The following is a 16,573-nucleotide window of genomic DNA, read 5'->3' as shown; positions in this document are numbered from 1 at the left end:
GATATAGAGGTTTGTTTTATTTTTCTTAGTACCTTACACCTACATAATATATAAACTCTTTAGCTTTTCACTGCAGTAAACACATATAGAGAAAAATGCACCAATTGAATATGTCCATGTAGTCATCACCCAGATCAGGAATCTGATTACATCATTACATCATTACCGCATCTAGAAGACCCTCTCCAGATCACTACCAGTTGCTACCACCCCACCAAGGGTAAACATTACTTTTTCTTTCTGTTTAGATCTGAATTTATTTTTAAAATTTATTTTATTCAAATATAGTTGATTTACAATGTTGTGTTAATTTCTTTTTTTTTTCTGTTACTGTGGCTTTATTATTTCATCCCAGGTTTGTTCTGTAATGTAAAAATGAAAGAAGGCCTAGGAGGTACTCTGTTCTATAAAGTCAGGGAACAGAACTGTTTTTAAAACAAAGTTGCATTAAATTGTGTCTTCCTATCTCCCTACATATAGTAGGATCAACACAGGCAACAGCAGAGATTTGCACTGCCTCTCCTCCTAATACTAGCCGAGAGGCCCTTTGAAACTGGAAGAGTTGGTTAGAACCCATCCTGAGTAGAAGTTTGAAGAGGAAGGAGTATCTCAAACCCCTGAAGTAGAATAATCTGGGCAAGAACCAGCCCTATACAATACAAAACTTAAAGAATAAAAACAAAGGCCACAGGAAAGTCATGGGGTAGCCATCTTGTGAGATCTTCTATTAGGTTAAAGGGGTATAAAATGAATCACCTGAATGTGGGACTTCCCTTTTAAATTTTCAATTTTAAAGCAATAGAAACTGATCACCCTACCCAGAGCCAAAACTATATTATGAAGGCCCTATCCTGAAATATTCAGCTTGTACCAGAATAACTCCTATAAACAGCACATTCACTACAAATAACTGCTTTATTAGCAGTCCCACATTGAATCTACTTACTTGAAGAGCTTCTGAAATGCTTAAGATTCCAGAACTATCTTGAATTGCTCTTAGCATTAAAAAAGAGTAGATGGTGGGCTTCCCTGGTGGCGCAGTGGTTGAGAGTCCGCCTGCCGATGCAGGGGACGTGGGTTCGTGCCCCGATCTGGGAAGATCCCACATGCCGCGGAGCGGCTGGGCCCGTGAGCCATGGCCGCTGAGCCTGTGCGTCCGGAGCCTGTGCTCCGCAACGGGAGAGGCCACAACGGTGAGAGGCCCGCGTACTGAAAAAAAAAAAAAAAAAAAAAAAAAGAGTAGATGGTGAAGGGCTGGTAGCCCAGCAGGCCTACTCAATACCACTTATCTAAAAAAACATTCTTATATAAGCTATTCAGACACACAAACTTTACCTGCTTCTGATTTAAGAGTTTTACTGATAGAGAAAAAAAAACCTGTGAGGAGACCCACTCCCTTTGCCACATAGCTCAGGCATATTTTTCCCCAACATTATTCAGACAGTGAGATAAGTCAGGTCTCTCCAGTTTTAGTTCTCTTAGAGACATAAGATTGGCCAATAGCAGTTAGCCCTGAGTCAACCCCCAAGGCACTATGATGTCAAAGGTACTTCATACCTACACCCCCAAACCAAAGAATTCACATAGACATTAATATACTCTAGAAGGAATAAACATTTCAGATCAGCTTGTGACTACTGACCTGTCTCGTGTTTACACCATAAGAAAAGCCGATATAATAGCTGTTTTCCTGGGAGCCTTTTCCTGGGAGTCACAACAGGAAGAGGCCTGTGAAGAACCTCAGGGAGCAGTCCTCTCCATTAGGCTGCAGCACTTAAGGTTTATCACAGGAAAAAAACCAACGATTCAGTCCTTGGCATCTCCTACTCCATCCGCATTGATGGCAAACATAGCTTCTTCAGCTTCAGGAAGACAAGGAGAGTCATAGAATTTGCAGATTCTGGTTTCCCCTCTTCCTTTTCTCAGGTTCAGTCTTGTTGTTGAGGCATGAGCAATGATATTTCCTCCAATAGGTTTTTTAGGATCTGCAGCAAACATGGCTGCTCCATCCACTTGGGCTACCACCTGGTTGGTGATTACCACTGCTACACCAAACTCATCAGCAAGTCGCAGAAGCATCCGCAGAAACCTGGCCAAGTGCATCTGCCTGGCGGAAAGCTCACCTCGACACGAACAGTCTGTTCTGTAGAGGGCGGTGGCACTGTCTACAATTAGCAGTGCATACCTGGACTCTACCATCATGGCTGATGCTTGATAAAGGAGCTGGATCTGGTGGTCTGTTTTGAACCCTCGAGCATATGCTACATTATCCAGGACATCACTGCCAGAGAGGCCATATCTCTCAGCCACTGCTAGCAGCCATTCTGGCCTAAAGGTACCCTCGGTGTCAGTGTACATGGCCTTTCCTTCACCTCCACCTCAGTCAATGGGAAGCTGGCATGTTACAGCCAACGTATGACAGATCTGGGTCTTCCCAGTTCGGAATTCTCCAAACATCTCTGTGATAGATCCAGTCTCGATTCCTCCTTGAAGTAGTTTGTCAAGCTCTTTGGAGCCGGTAGTAATCTGTATGATCTCAGCCCGCCTTTGGTGGAACTCAGTTGCAGTGGTGAAACCCATTGGAACTAATTTAGCTGCCTCAGTCAGAATTTCATCAGCTTTGGCTTCACTAATCCCCTTAATATTTATTAGCTCCTTCTTTGGTGCATAGGCAACAGCCTCCACAGCATGGAATCCAGCTTCTTCCAATTTCTTCACATCATTGGCATGTATGCCACATTGCTCTAATCGAGAAACAGGTTGTGGGCCAAAGCTCTTTTCTTCCACTGAAGTATCTGCGTTTGCTTCAAGCTGCATCTGCGTAGCCATTACTTAGTGTTTAATACGCCTGCAGCGTAACTCGCCCGGGCGGGCTGCGCACTCCGACTACAGTCCGCCGGACCCGCGCGCGCCCGACCCCGGACAGACTGCAGACCCCCTCACCTGCTCCCCACTTCTCTATGCCCTTGCTCCGGCCTTCTGCACGAAATTCAGGCGAGTTTCAGCTCCTAACTGCACTCCTGGGGCGCAGTCTCTGCTCTCTTCAGGCCTCGGTCTCAGGCGGCAGCACCCACTCCGTCTGCCGCCTTCGGAAATCCCTGTTGTGTTAATTTCTACTTTAAGCAAAGTGATAAATTCTTTTTCATATTCTTTTCCATTATGGTTTATCACAGGATATTGAATGTAGTTCCCTGTGCTACACAGTAAGATCTTCTTGTTTATCCAGCCTATATAGTTTGCATGTGCTAATCCCAAACTCCCAATCCATTCCTCTCCCACCCCCCCACCCCACCCCCCAACCACAAGTCTGTTCTCTATGTCTGTCAGTAGGGTTCGTAGATAAATTCATTTGTGTCCTATAAGTGATATCATATGGTATTTGTCTTTTTCTTTATTTTTGGCTGCGTTGGGTCTTCGTTGCTGCGCGCGGGCTTTCTCTAGTTGCGGTGAGCGGGAGCTACTCTCGTTGTGGTGCTCGGGCTTCTCGTTGCGGTGGCTTCTCTTGTTGTGGAGCATGGGATCTAGGTGCATGGGCTTCAGTAGTTGTGGCTCACAGGCTCTAGAGCACAGGCTCAACAGCTGTGGCACACGGGCTTGGTTGCTCCGAGGCATGTGGGATCATCCCCGACCAGGGCTCGAACCCATGTCCCCTGCACTGGCAGGCAGATTCTTGACCACTGCGCCACCAGGAAAGACCTCTTGTTTGTTTGTTTGTTTGTTTTGGCTGCACTGGGTCTTCATTGCAGCATGCGGGATCTTTAGTTGCAGCATGAGGACTGTTAGTTGCGGCATGCAGACTCTTAGTTGAAGCATGCAAACTCTTAGTTGTGGCATGAATGTGGGATCTACTTTCCCGACCAGGGCTCAAACCCAGGCCCCCGGCACCAGGAATGCAGAGTTTCAACCACTGGACCACCAGGGAAGTCCCTGTCTTTCTCTTTCTGACTGACTTCCCTTAATATGATAACCTCTAGATCCATCCATGGGTAACCACTCTTTTTTTTTTTTTTTTTGCTGTACGCGGGCCTCTCACTGCTGTGGCCTCTCCCGTTGCGGAGCACAGGCTCCGGACACACAGGCTCCGCGGCCATGGCTCACGGGCCCAGCCGCTCCGCGGCATGTGGGATCTTCCGGGATAGGGGCACGAACCCGTGTCCCCTGCATCGGCAGGCGGACTCTCAACCACTGCGCCACCAGGGAAGCCCGGTAACCACTCTTTTAATCTCTAACCTCACAGACTACTTTTGTCTGTTTTTGCACTTTATGTAAATGAATCATACAGTACGTGCCCTTTGTTTCTGGCTTCTTTACTCTCCTTATGTTTGTGGGATTCAACCTTGTTGCATGTCATTGTGGTTTGTTCATTCTAATTGCTATCGAGTGTTCCGTTATGTGAATATACCACAGTTTATTTAGCCAATATACAGTTGTACATTAGATATAGTCTTTGGTATGCATGAAATAGTTCATCAAAAACAATTTTTAAAAAATAGCCTTTAGGGCCTCCCTGGTGGCGCAGTGGTTGAGAGTCCGCCTGCCGATGCAGGGGATACGGGTTCGTGCCCCGGTCTGGGAGGATCCCATATGCCGCGGAGCGGCTGGGCCCGTGAGCCATGGCCGCTGGGCCTGCGCGTCCGGAGCCTGTGCTCCGCAGCGGGAGAGGCCACAACAGTGAGAGGCCCGCATACCGCAAAAAGAAAAAAAAAAAAAAAAAAAATAGCCTTTAGGGCTTCCCTGGTGGCGCAGTGGTTGAGCGTCTGCCTGCCGATGCGGGGGACACAGGTTCGTGCCCCAGTCTGGGAAGATCCCACATGCCACGGAGCGGCTGGGCCCGTGAGCCATGGCCGCTGAGCCTGTGCGTCCGGAGCCTGTGCTCCACAGCGGGACAGGCCACAGCAGTGAGAGGCCCGCGTACCGCACACACACACAAAAATAGCCTTTAAAGATAAATAACACATTGGGACTTCCCTGGTGGCACAGTGGTTAAGAATCTGCCTGCCAATGCAGGGGACACAGGTTCGATCCCTCGTCTGGGAAGATCCCACATGCTGCGGAGCAACTAAGCCCGTGCGCCACAACTACTGAAGCCCGCGCACCTAGATCCCGTGCTCCGCAAGAAGAGAAGCCACTGCAATGAGAAGCCTGCGCTCTGCAACGAAGAGTAGCCCCCGCTCGCCGCTACTAGAGAAAGCCCGCGCGCAGCAACAAAGACCCAAAGCAGCCAAAAATAAAAATTAATTAATTAATTAATTTAAAAAATAAAGAAATGCTTTACCAGGAGCCTTTTTTAAAAAATAAATAAAAAACACATTAAAAACTATTAGAGCAATATGAAGAGCTGCCTTAAGAGAGTCCTGCCTGAGGGAAAGGGATGAATCAGTGAATTCTCCAGGCCCTTGCTATCCTTCTCCTTGAGTAATAACTTAATATACTCATCAGGGGCTCAGAAGAAGTCTGTGATGTGCCAAGCAGCCACAGAGAAAGTCATTCTTTTTTTTTTTAATATTTATTTTATTTATTTTTTTATTTTGGCTGCGTTGGGTCTTCGTTACTGCACGCAGGCATTCTCTAGTTGCGGCGAGCCGGGGCTACTCTTCATTGCGGTGCGCGGGCTTCCCTTGCTGCGGAGCACGGGCTCTAGGCATGCGGGCTTCAGTAGTTGTGGCATGCAGGCTTCAGTAGCTGTGACTCCAGGGTTCTAGAGCGCATGCTCAGTAGTTGTGGCGCACGGGCTTAGTTGCTCCGCGGCATGTGGGATCTTCCCGGAACAGGGATCGAACCCATGTCCCCTGCATTGGCAGGCGGATTCTTAACCACTGTGCCACCAGGGAAGTCCGTGAAAGTCATTCTAAGTCATTTAGGGAGTACTGACTGGATGTGCAGTCTTGCGCTGGGTTCCCTGGAAACCAATATGAAGACTCAGCTTCTTCCCTCATGGCTGGTGTCTCTTGGGCTGGAGGAGAGAACACGGAATGTACTTCCAGACTGATGGGAGGTGGACAGCCGTGACCCCTTCTGCACAGGCTTCTTAGCACATAGAGTCTTTGTTCTGAGTCCTTCAGCTGATGTGGGGTCTGAAGGATGAAGAGGTCATCTTTGGAGTGGCCTGAACTTGGTCTTCTCCCTCTTGGCACAGAAAGGTTGTTGTCAGTTTTTCCCCATTAGACATGCAGCTGGGCTTTATCTCCCCAGCATTCCCATCCCCTTCAAAGGCCTATGTCACTCCAGACTAGGGAGTATGGGCCTTTATCTGGGCTCTGTTTCCTCCCTGGGGATAGCAGGTCCCAGGCAAGAGAACTTGGTAAGCTCTCCCCATGGCTGTCTTATTCCTCCTCCTTCTGTGCCTACATGGGCTGCCCCAGGCTGCTGCAGGTAAGGAGCAGGAGTTGAGGGGTCCTTCACCTGTTCACAGGGTTGGGAGGGACTGCTGCTGTTTCTCCTTAGGGGCCTGGGGAAGGCATCTGTCTCAAGAAGATCGATTTATGCCAGTTGACCTCCCCCTGCCTCTAATACTGGGAAAGATCCAGAGTCAGCGAGGGTCCAGGTCAGATACAGTTTCCTTTAGAAAATAAGAACGGACAAGTAAATGCTCATCCAGAAGAGGAGAAACAAAAGGGAGGGGTATGGGCATTTGTCAACTATTCCAGCCTTTTCCCTCTTGCCCTCAGATTCCCTCACTTGCCAGGAGAGGTGGGGAAAGCCCCACCCTCTTCTCTCCACCTTACTTTTTTGTTGCTGTCACTTGAGAAATGTGCTCACAGTCAGGCCCAGTGCTGGGGGACCCCAGAAGGGGAAGAAGCCAGGGGTAGGAGGTTGACGGGTGGGGTTGTTGACCTGATGGAGGTCTCTGGTCTCACACAGCCCTCTCCCCACAGACAACATCCAGGCCATCTATGTGGCACTGGGGGAGGCAATGGAGCTGCCATGTCCTTCACCACCCACCCTGCATGGAGATGAATTCCTGTCCTGGTTCCGCAGTCCTGCAACAGGCTCCTCCACTGCTTTAGTGGCCCACGTCCAAGTAGACAGGCCAGCCCCAGACCCTGGGAAGCCCGGAAGGGAATCCAGGCTCAAACTCCTGGGAAACAACTCTTTGTGGCTGGAAGGGTCCAAGGAGGGAGACGCTGGGCGGTACTGGTGCGCCGTGCTGGGTCAGCGCCACAAGTACCAGAACTGGAGGGTGTATGATGTCTCCGTGCTCAGAGGTGAGTGGGGGGCATACAGACCAGGGGCCACTGGGAACCAGGGAAGCCCAGACAAAGAACTGAGGAGTCCCTCTCTCCCTCCAGGATCCCAGTTCTCTGCGAGGGCTGCAGATGGATCCCCCTGCTCTATCCTCCTGTGCTCTGTGGTCCCCGCCAGACGCCTGGACTCTGTGACCTGGCTGGAGGGGAAGGGTCCTGTGAGGGGGCGTGTGCAGTCCTTCTGGGGTGATGGGGCTGCCCTGCTCTTGGTGTGTCCTGGGGAGGGGCTTCCTGAGCCCAGGGGACGTAGACCAAGAAACATCCGCTGCCTCCTGCCTCAGAACAAAGGGGTCAGCTTTAGCCTGGCAGGTAAACTGATGGACACTAAAGGAAGGGATGTTGCCTCCGACACATCCCGCACTGCTAGCTAGGGGAGGGGGCGTATCTGTTATTGGCTGTTTTTATCCTCCGCTGCCTGTAGGAGGAGGGCTTTTTTCTCACTGACTGGATCTGTAACAGAGAAGGGGGCTGGTTAAGCCAGCTTTCTGATGAAATAGACCATCAGTCAAGAGGGAGAAGAGGAATTCTGGTGGAATATACCTTTGTTTAGAAATAGGATAGTCTATGGGTTTCCCTGGTGGCGCAGTGGTTGGGAGCCTGCCTGCCAATGCGGGGGTTGTGGGTTCGTGCCCCGGTCCGGGAGGATCCCACATGCCACGGAGCGGCTGGGCCCATGGGCCATGGCCGCTGAGCCTGCGCGTCTGGAGCCTGTGCTCCGCAACGGTAGAGGCCACAACAGTGAGATGCCTGCGTACTGCAAAAAAAAAAAAAAAAAAAAAAAAAAGAGCTAGAATGAGAAATAGGATAATCTATGATTTTTGTGGAATATCCCTTAGCAGCGAGGAAGAAGGTAAGAATTATTGCTGGGGCGGTTGTCTTTTGAAGAAAGGATATATGCACTGATGTTATAATGGCCCATTGATGGTGGAGGCAGAAGGAGAAAAAATATATAATTGTTTTACAATAAAAAGTCCATTATACAGAGAAGGAATGCTATTGGATGTAGAACAACCCATTTACAAGGCAGGAGGGAGGAGCAAATGACCATTCTTTTGGTGAGCGAAGGCCAACTAACAGGCAGTGACTGGGGTTTATTTCCCTGTACATCCTCATACCTAATCTGGGGTCGGCATGTGGTGGGCACTCAGCGAACACCTGTGGAGTGGATGAATGGAAGAATGAATAAACAGAAGGCGTTTTCTTTTTTTCTTAAAGGGTGGATTACTGTGAAGGGCTTGAGGAAAAAATCACAGTTATGGCTGGTGGTCCACCCTGGAGTTAGCCATCCATGTGTAGCCAGGGGGGCATCACCACTTTCTATCAATGTTGGTTTATGGGATCAGGGTGAGAGGCCTGGAAACAGGCAAAACGGGCCGGTGGATATTGGGGGCAAGGAAGTCTTCTTTTGGAAGAGCCCACCAGACTATGGGGGAAAGCCTTTCTTTGGGGCACAAGGGACAGACCCCCTCCCTGCCTCCCTGCTCATCCCTCTTATCTTGCCCTTCCTGCAGCCTCCATGGATGCCTCCCCTGCCCTCTGTGCCCCTTCCACAGAGTGGGATGCACCCTGGATCCTGATGCTGTCCCTCACAGTGAGCCAGGGGTTCACCATCGTGGTCCTCAGCGTCATGCTCTGGAGGCGGAGGGTCCAGGGGACTAAGCACAGAAGTGAGTCCCTCCTTCCCAGAGGGGTGGGCTCATATCTTTCCTCTATACCCTCTCTTCTCCAGGGGAGGAGGCGGGTAAGGAATAGAGCTCTGAGTTATCTGTGACTTCTCTGCCACACCTCATATGGCTCTTTCTCCCCAGATGCCTCGTTTCCTCAGTTCAAACCCGAGATCCAGGTCTATGAGAACATCCATTTGGCCCATCTCAGGTGAGGAACAACCAGGGGGCAGAGGCTTAAATCCCAGAGAAGACTGAGGTTGGGGTGGAGATGGGCTGCTGGTTCCTGAGGACGTGGAGAATAGAAGTATCCTTACTATCTTTCTGCTTTGCAAACCCCACAGCCCACCTGCCCCTAAGACCAGGTGACCTCGATGACATCTGCTGGGAAGTGTGACTTGCTGTCTCCCTGGCCATCTGGCACCTGAAAGATTCCCGAAAACCTTGGCACGGGGAGGGGGTGGGAGTGCTACTTCACAGTCCAGCTGGTCTCCAGCAGCCAAGCTGTGTGTGTGTGTGTGTGTGTGTGTGTGTGTGTGTGTGTGTGTGAGAAGGGGCTGGGGGCTGAAGGAAAGGAGAAGCATTATTCTGTGATGTCACCTATGAAAAGTGTGGTTTTCTGTCTCACAGAAGCCAGTGGAGGGGTGGCCCTGAGCCTGCAGTACCATGGGGTTGAGGGAAGCTTGGGGTGGCTGGGAGGGGTTGAGGAGGGGTGGGGATGAAGAAAAGAGACAGAGGAATCCAGAGACGTGAGCAGTGGTGGAGAGTCAGTTACGGGGGAACCAAAGGACAAATGGGGGAAATTGAAGAAGAGAGAAGGGAAGAGGCTCAAGTCAGGGTAAAGGGAAAGAGATGGAGAGAGAGAGAAAACAAATAGAAATACAAAGTGGGAGGATTGAGGGACAGAGAGAATGGAAAGAAGACTCAACTTGCCTCTAAAGTAAGCCAGATCCCCACCCCGTCTCATCCCCACAAAGAAAAGAAGTTGAGAGAGAAGCACCTCTAATCAGACCCCAGACTTCCTCAGATGGAAGTGGAGGGAACTGAGTCAGGATGGGGGTACCTGTGCCTGACCACCACCCCCACGGCACCCCCTTATCCTAGGCGCTCCACTGTGGCATCCGGAGCAGGGAGCAGCTTACCACCCTGACATCCTGGGGGCCCCTGGGCAGAGGGAGTGTCCACCGTGCTGGGTGGGTGAATTCCCTGGTGGGGTGAGTACTTGGGCCCTGCGTGCTTGGCTGTCAGTGAACCAGGACAAGTCTGGGCTGGTGAAGCGGGGGAGGGCACCGGTGCTCCCAGCTCCTAGTCTAAGGCAGAAATCAGCCGGCCTCCCGGTCACACCGCCACCACTCCACCAGGGGCCCCTTTGTGTGTCTACTCAAGCTTGGGCTTCACTGGAGAAAAGCTTTCTCAGAAGTCTTACCTAAAGCCTTCACGCTGCAGTGGCTTAAGCTGAGTTAATGGCAAGAAGGAGGATACCAATGCCAGGTGGAGGACGAAGTGAAAGTTGTGGTTCACGTGCCAGCACCCCAGCCCAACCCACCAAGCAGCTATAGTTTGCTGTTAGAGCACATGCGTGTGCGCATGCACACACACACACACACACACGGAGCAGTGTTACTGAACTCCCAGATAGCACTTTTTTTTTTTTTTTTTGCGGTACGTGGGCCTCTCACTGTTGTGGCCTCTCCTGTTGCGGAGCACAGGCTCCAGACGTGCAGGCTCAGCGGCCATGGCTCACGGGCCCAGCCCCACGGCATGTGGGATCCTCCCGGACCGGGGCATGAACCCACGTCCCCTGCATCGGCAGGCGGACTCTCAATCACTGCGCCACCAGGGAAGCCCCCAGGTAGCATTTTTATTACATTTACTCTTCACAGTTCCCCAAGCCCTCCTTCCTGACCTACCAAATTAATCTCTCCTAGCAGGACCCTCCTGCTCATCACACCTGGTGCCCTTTCGATCCCCTTGCCTGGGACCCACAGCTCCGTCAAACACCTGCCTTGCCAGAGAGCTGGGGCTGAGAGAATGCATCAGCAACAGACATCTAGAAAAGACCAAAGATTTAGAACAGGTGTTCTTTATGAGGCTGGGCTCTGGGTTGGTGCCTCTGGGCAGGAAGGGGCTAGAGCAGTGCCTGTAGGAATCGGGTTTGGGGAGGGGTCCGTGAAGGTGCTGGGCCCAAGGGGTGTGAGGTCTCTGTACAACATCAGGCAGATCTCAGAAGTGTCTGTGCCGGTGTTTCCAGGGCCACGGCGATAGTGGAGGAGTCTTGGGTTGAACGCTGGTGGAGGAGGTGTGCTCCCCAGGTGAAGCTGGCCACGAGGATGAGCGGGGTGATGAGGAGGAGGCTGGGGAGCCGATGCGGCTTGGTGGCTGCATTGCACAGGTCCTGCTCGCAGCAGTGGTGCTGAGGAGTGTAGGAGAGTGACCAGTAGGTGGCATGGCCCTGCAGAGAGCACTGGGGTCCTTGGGAGGCACGCTTTCTGCTTGATGACCTCACTGTTCTATGGGACAAAGAGGGGATGCTGAGGCAGGGGCAGGAAGGAGACAAGGGCCACGAGGCCACAGGAAAGGCAGGACGGATGGCGGTGGGGAAGGCCTAGGGAGTCCTCCCTGAGGTACCAATACAGATGCCACAAACTTTATCATCCTGACAGTCGGTAGGAACAGGGTAGCAGGGTTTGGCGAAGTTGTAGGTGTAACAGTGGAGCCGTCTCCGGGCAGGGGAAGTGGCAAGACCTGTGGGGTCGGAGGAGGTCAGGCAGGGAGGAGAGGCAAACAGGACAGGTGAGAGGCTGAGCCCAGATTTGGGAACGGGATGCATAGACAGAGGTGATACACAAAGTGGGGAGAGAGGAACAGTGAAATGGAGGGAAAAACAGAAGTAGAAAAAGAGATACAGAGAAGGGAGGGGGGATAATACAGGAAAAGAAAAAGACACAGAGGCACGAGGGATACAGTGAGTGTGAGAGACACACAGACATGAACAGAAGCCAAGAGAATCGGAGATGAATACAGAGAACGACACAAAAAGCCAGGCCAGGACGGGGAGGGGGTACCAGTGAAGAAGTTAAGCAGATGGTGCTAAGTCAGATGAGAAGATAGGAATTAACATTGACCAAGGGGCCCAGCAAAGAAACAGGAGGTGAGATAAGGGTCAGGGGAGACAGAGGCTTGTCAAAGATGCCACAGGAAAGAGACAGTTATTCTCAAATGCCTTTGAAAGGAAATTTTTCTTGTTCCACCTCATCAGGCTGTCCTGAGACCATTCCCAGTAGCTTTTCTTTCCAAAACCCCCACAACTCCCTCCTTGGCATTTCTCAGCACCCTCTCCGCCAGCCACCCCCCACCCCCAGAACTCAGGCTCCTCCACAAGCCCCTGCCAGCACCCCCCCCACCCTGCGCCCAGTCCCCAAGGATTCCCCAGCCCACCCTTACCCAGTGCCCCACCGAGGAACAGAATGCAGAGGAAGATGCTGGAGGCGCCCATGGCTGGACCCGGGGCTCAGGAGTCTGGGAGAATGCGATCTGCACCCAGAGATCCTAGAGTTGGAGAGATGGAGCATCTGAGCGAGACAGGGAGGAAGCAGTAAACAAACACATGTAGGGAGTGAATCTGAGGGTGGGGTGGAAGCCGGACCAGATTGGGCAGCCTGACACAGCAGGGACCCTGGCCTCACAGTTCTCACATCTTCCCTGTCTCCTACTAGAGCCTGCTCTTGCCTTGAGGGTGTTCTCCATTCCCGCAGCGTTGGTCTGTTACTCTTAGCTGCGTCTGTCGCTCCTGAATGGTGTCTGTCAGCATCTGTCACTTCCCCTCCTACTCCTTTCCCTCCCTCCCCTTGTCTCAAGCTGTTCTTTGCTCTCTCATCTCCTTGTTTTTGTTTCTCTGTCTTTTGTCCTTCTGTGCATTTAAGTCTGTCAAGGTCACTCTCCTTGACCTTGAGCCCTGGCCCAGACCTGTTTGCAGCCCACATCTGTTGGCGAGCGGTGTTTGAATGTGGACTCAACAATCCCCCACCCACCGGCCCACACAAAGCCCAGCTGCAGCTGCGTAAGGGAGGACGCCACCCAGCTTCCGATCCCTTTGATCCCCCCAAGCTTCAACATTCTTACCCCATAATTATCTCTCCCAGCCTTACTGCCTTAGAGGAAAGAATTAATCATGGGTGTGGCCAGAGGGACTGATATGTTTCCACTGGTGCAGGGATGAGGGTCAGAACGACCAGGAAGGAAGGCAGCGATAAGATTTGGGGAGTACGGGTGGTAGAGTGTGGAAGACGGGGGCTTAAGAGATTGGGGAGAAGAGCTGCACCTGGGGAATCAGGGCAGAACGTACTGGGAGTAGGAGGCAGACAGGGTGGGGGAGATGTGAGGTGGAGGTGAGGCAGAGGAGACAGGTATCCACTGAGCAGCAGTTTTCAAAACATTTATCTCAGGACCTCTTTACACGCAAAAATTACTGAAGACCCCAAAGAGCTTTTCTTATGTAAGTTATATCAATATTTGCTATATGAGAAATAGAAACAGAATTTTTTTTTTTTTTTTTGCGGTACGCGGGCCTCTCACTGTCGCGGCCTCTCCCGTTGCGGAGCACAGGCTCCGGACGCGTAGGCTCAGCGGCCATGGCTCACGGGCCCAGCCGCTCCGCGGCATGTGGGATCTTCCCGGACCGGGGCACGAACCCGTGTCCCCTGCATCGGCAGGCGGACCCTCAACTACTGCTCCACCAGGGAAGTCCCGAAACAGAATATTTTAATAGGTTCATTTAAAAATAAAAAAACAATAAACCTATTACATGTTAACAAAACATAGTTTTGTGAAAAATAATTCCTTTTCCAACAGTACAGTGAGAAGAGTGGCATGGCTTTACCCTTTGGGGAATCTATTTAATGTTGGGCTTAATAGAAGAAATAGAAGATGGCTGGGTTTTCACATCTGCTTCTGCATTCAACCTGTTGGGATTTGTTGTTTTGATTGAAGTATCTGAAGAAAATCTGACAGATATGTAGTTGGAAAAGGAAGACGGTGGAGGACCCTCTAAAAGGGCCTTAGGGGCCCGCAGGAGGTCTAGGGCCACCGTTTTAGAATTGTTCCTGAGATGGAGGAGTGTGGGGATGCTAGAGGATGCTGAGAGCTCTTTCTCCTGTGGCGGCCCCTCCCTGTCCCCACTGGGGCCCCGGTGGCTGCTGGAGGAGTCTCTTTCCTTCCTTTTTATTGCCCTATAAAGCCCAAGGCAAGCACAACTGGAGAAAGCCCGTGCGCAGCAACGAAGACCCAATGCAGCCAAAAAAAAAAAAAAAAAAAGCCCAAGGCAAGGGGGATAAAAGGCTGGCAGAGCGGGGCCAGGGAGGCGGGTGGGCGGGAAGGAGAGGCACTACAGACACAGGCAGACACAATGAACCCCCTGTTTGCTAGGATCCTGCTCAGCACCCTGCTGCGGGCTGCCTTGGGTAAGGAGGCAGCCAAGGCGCCTGTCACAAAGGCCCATCGCCCTGTGCCAGCCGCCCCCCCGCCCCAGTTCCAGCACCGCTTCCCTCCTGCCAGGAAACCGCAAGCGGTGCTATGACTGCGGTGGGGGCCCCAGCGGCTCCTGCAAAGAGACCGTGACCACTTGCGGCCAGGGCAAACACTGCGGCTTCCTGGAGCGCAAACCCCAACCAGACCTGAGACAGACCAAGCCATCTGGAAACCGTGAGTCCTCCTTTTGTCCCCCTGCCACCAGCCCCTACTACTTCAGTCCTTCTGGCTTCCAGAACCTTCCAGGCTCAGTCTGGCTCTGGGCAGATGGTGCCGCTGTCAGAGTGGAGCGGTCTGTAGCCCCTTCTGGCTCCTGGCACTGAGCCCCTGGAAGCCCGCTGTCTGTGTGGCCACACCCCCTCCTCTTTACCCTCCAGAAAGAGTCTCATAGGCCCATTCACTCACAAATGGGTGAAAAGCTCCCTTGAAGGCAGGGAGCAAAAGATTCAGCCAAACTTCAACTTGCAGGCATCAGCTAAGGACCAAGGAGGTATGTGTATGTGTGTATTCTAATGTTTTTGTCTCTAAATAATTTTAGATGGACAGAAAAGTTAATTTTATTAGAAAAGTAGTACAGATCAGTACTGTATAGCCTCACTCAGTTTCCTCTCATGTTAACGTCTTATATAACCATAGTACAATTAGCAAAATCAGAAAATAACACCGGTACAGTACAACTAACTAACCTACAAACCTTACTCAATTTAGCCAGTTGTCCCACTGATGTCCTTTTTCTGATCCAGGACCCACACCAGGATCCTACATTGCCTTTAGCTCTCCTGTTTTCTTAGTCGTCCCCGCTCTGGGACGGTTCTGAGTCTTCCTTTGATTCCATGATCTTGACCTTTTTGAAGAGTCCTGATGAGTTATTTTATAGAATGTCCCGCAGTTTGGATTTACCTGATATTTTCTCATGATTAGACTGAGGTCGTGAGTTTTTGGCAAGAAGTGACGTTTGTCCCTTTCAGTGCATCCCATCAGGGGTTCACAAGGTCAGCGTGTTGACTGTGATCACTTGGTTTCAGGGAGGTGTTTTCTGAGGGGCCAGAGGATCCTTTCGGGCTCCTTGAAATCACATCTGCCCTGCCTCAGAAGGCAAGTCCTCAAGCCAGGAGTTCAACAGCCCAATCTCATCCTCTCTCTCAGCCTCAGTGACCTTGATTCATCACCATCCAGCCTGCATGGCGGCCCATCATTGCAGTCGAGTGAGTGGAAACAGAGGTGGTGGGAGACATGACTTATATGACCCACAGGGACTGCTGCGTCTGCGACCTGTGCAACAGTGCTGTGGTGAGCACTGCAGCCCCCGCGTGCATCGTGGCTCCAGGGGTCACTGCCCTAGCCTGGCTCTTGCCAGGACTGTGGAGAGGGTCGTGGGAGTAGGGCAAGAGAAGGGAGCAAGGGAGCAAGGGAACAAAGGGGATCTGAAGTGAGAAGATAAACACTCCTCTGTGAGCCATTAAAATCTATCGACCACTCTAGAGCTGACTGGAAAATTCCATCTTTTGTTGATGGGAGGGCTGAAGGAGTAATATGGGGGCAACCAGTCTCTAGTTTAGGGGTTATCAAGGATCAGTGGACTTAGTTACAGTGGTGCACTCCTTAACCAACTAAACCCCAAAGGACAATGGAGAATATACCCTATGTGACTCCTACATCCTGTTGCTAGGGAGAATCTTCCTTAGCAATGAGGATCCCTGACGGGAACAGCCTCTGGGCTGAGTGGGGGCCACCAGGAATCAATGAGCCTCGTTGTCTGGGCTTGTTCCCCTTCCCCGCATTTGCAACTTGGCTCCCAATATGACTATTTGGAATTGAGAAAGGAAATGTAAGCACTGTGATAGGAGGGTTGCTTGGTGCCCCATGTACTAGGCCAGGTGAGGCCTCTGAATCTAACTTGAGGGACTGAGGCCTGGAAAGAGGGTCCCAGGTCCCATCCCCATGCAACTCTCCTACCCCTTCTGGGGAGCCCTCAAGCCAGACTGCACCTCCTTCTTGGCAGTACATCAGAGGTGTGGCCTAAATTTAAGATAAATATTGCTTCTCCAAACACTCGGCCCTGTACGCCACCCCCAGACACTGGAAGAGAGGATGGAAGCCTGCAAAACCTGTTTTTCCATCTGCCCCAGCCCAGCCTCT

General features: G+C 51.5%; 2 protein-coding genes and 1 pseudogene across 3 annotated transcripts; 2 read left to right on the top strand and 1 right to left on the bottom strand.

Annotated features, from left to right (window-relative positions):
- Positions 1-1,570: 1,570 nt before the first annotated feature.
- Positions 1,571-2,924, bottom strand: LOC308623749 (DNA repair protein RAD51 homolog 1-like; annotated as a pseudogene). The gene has a single exon. The product of its transcript is annotated as a DNA repair protein RAD51 homolog 1-like (transcript).
- Positions 2,925-6,314: 3,390 nt separating this feature from the next.
- LY6G6F (lymphocyte antigen 6 family member G6F) lies at positions 6,315-9,374 on the top strand (the record flags this gene model as incomplete). Its single annotated transcript, XM_081246150.1, has 6 exons — positions 6,315-6,372; positions 6,876-7,205; positions 7,290-7,553; positions 8,756-8,911; positions 9,053-9,119; positions 9,253-9,374. The coding sequence occupies 6 exons, from the start codon at positions 6,315-6,317 to the stop codon at positions 9,275-9,277; spliced, it is 900 nt and encodes a 299-aa protein (XP_081102276.1). The 3' UTR covers positions 9,278-9,374.
- Positions 9,375-13,908: 4,534 nt separating this feature from the next.
- LY6G6D (lymphocyte antigen 6 family member G6D) lies at positions 13,909-16,536 on the top strand. Its single transcript, XM_081246155.1, is given in 4 exon segments — positions 13,909-14,367; positions 14,462-14,608; positions 15,581-15,642; positions 15,644-16,536. Coding segments are annotated over 4 exon segments (438 nt in total). The 5' UTR covers positions 13,909-14,312; the 3' UTR covers positions 15,818-16,536.
- Positions 16,537-16,573: the final 37 nt, after the last annotated feature.

This window comes from Mesoplodon bidens (genome assembly GCF_964165515.1).
Source record: "Mesoplodon bidens genome assembly, chromosome: 10".
NCBI lineage: Eukaryota > Metazoa > Chordata > Mammalia > Artiodactyla > Ziphiidae > Mesoplodon > Mesoplodon bidens.
Note: the sequence above shows the minus strand (reverse complement) of the source record. Positions and strands in the feature narration are given on the sequence as shown.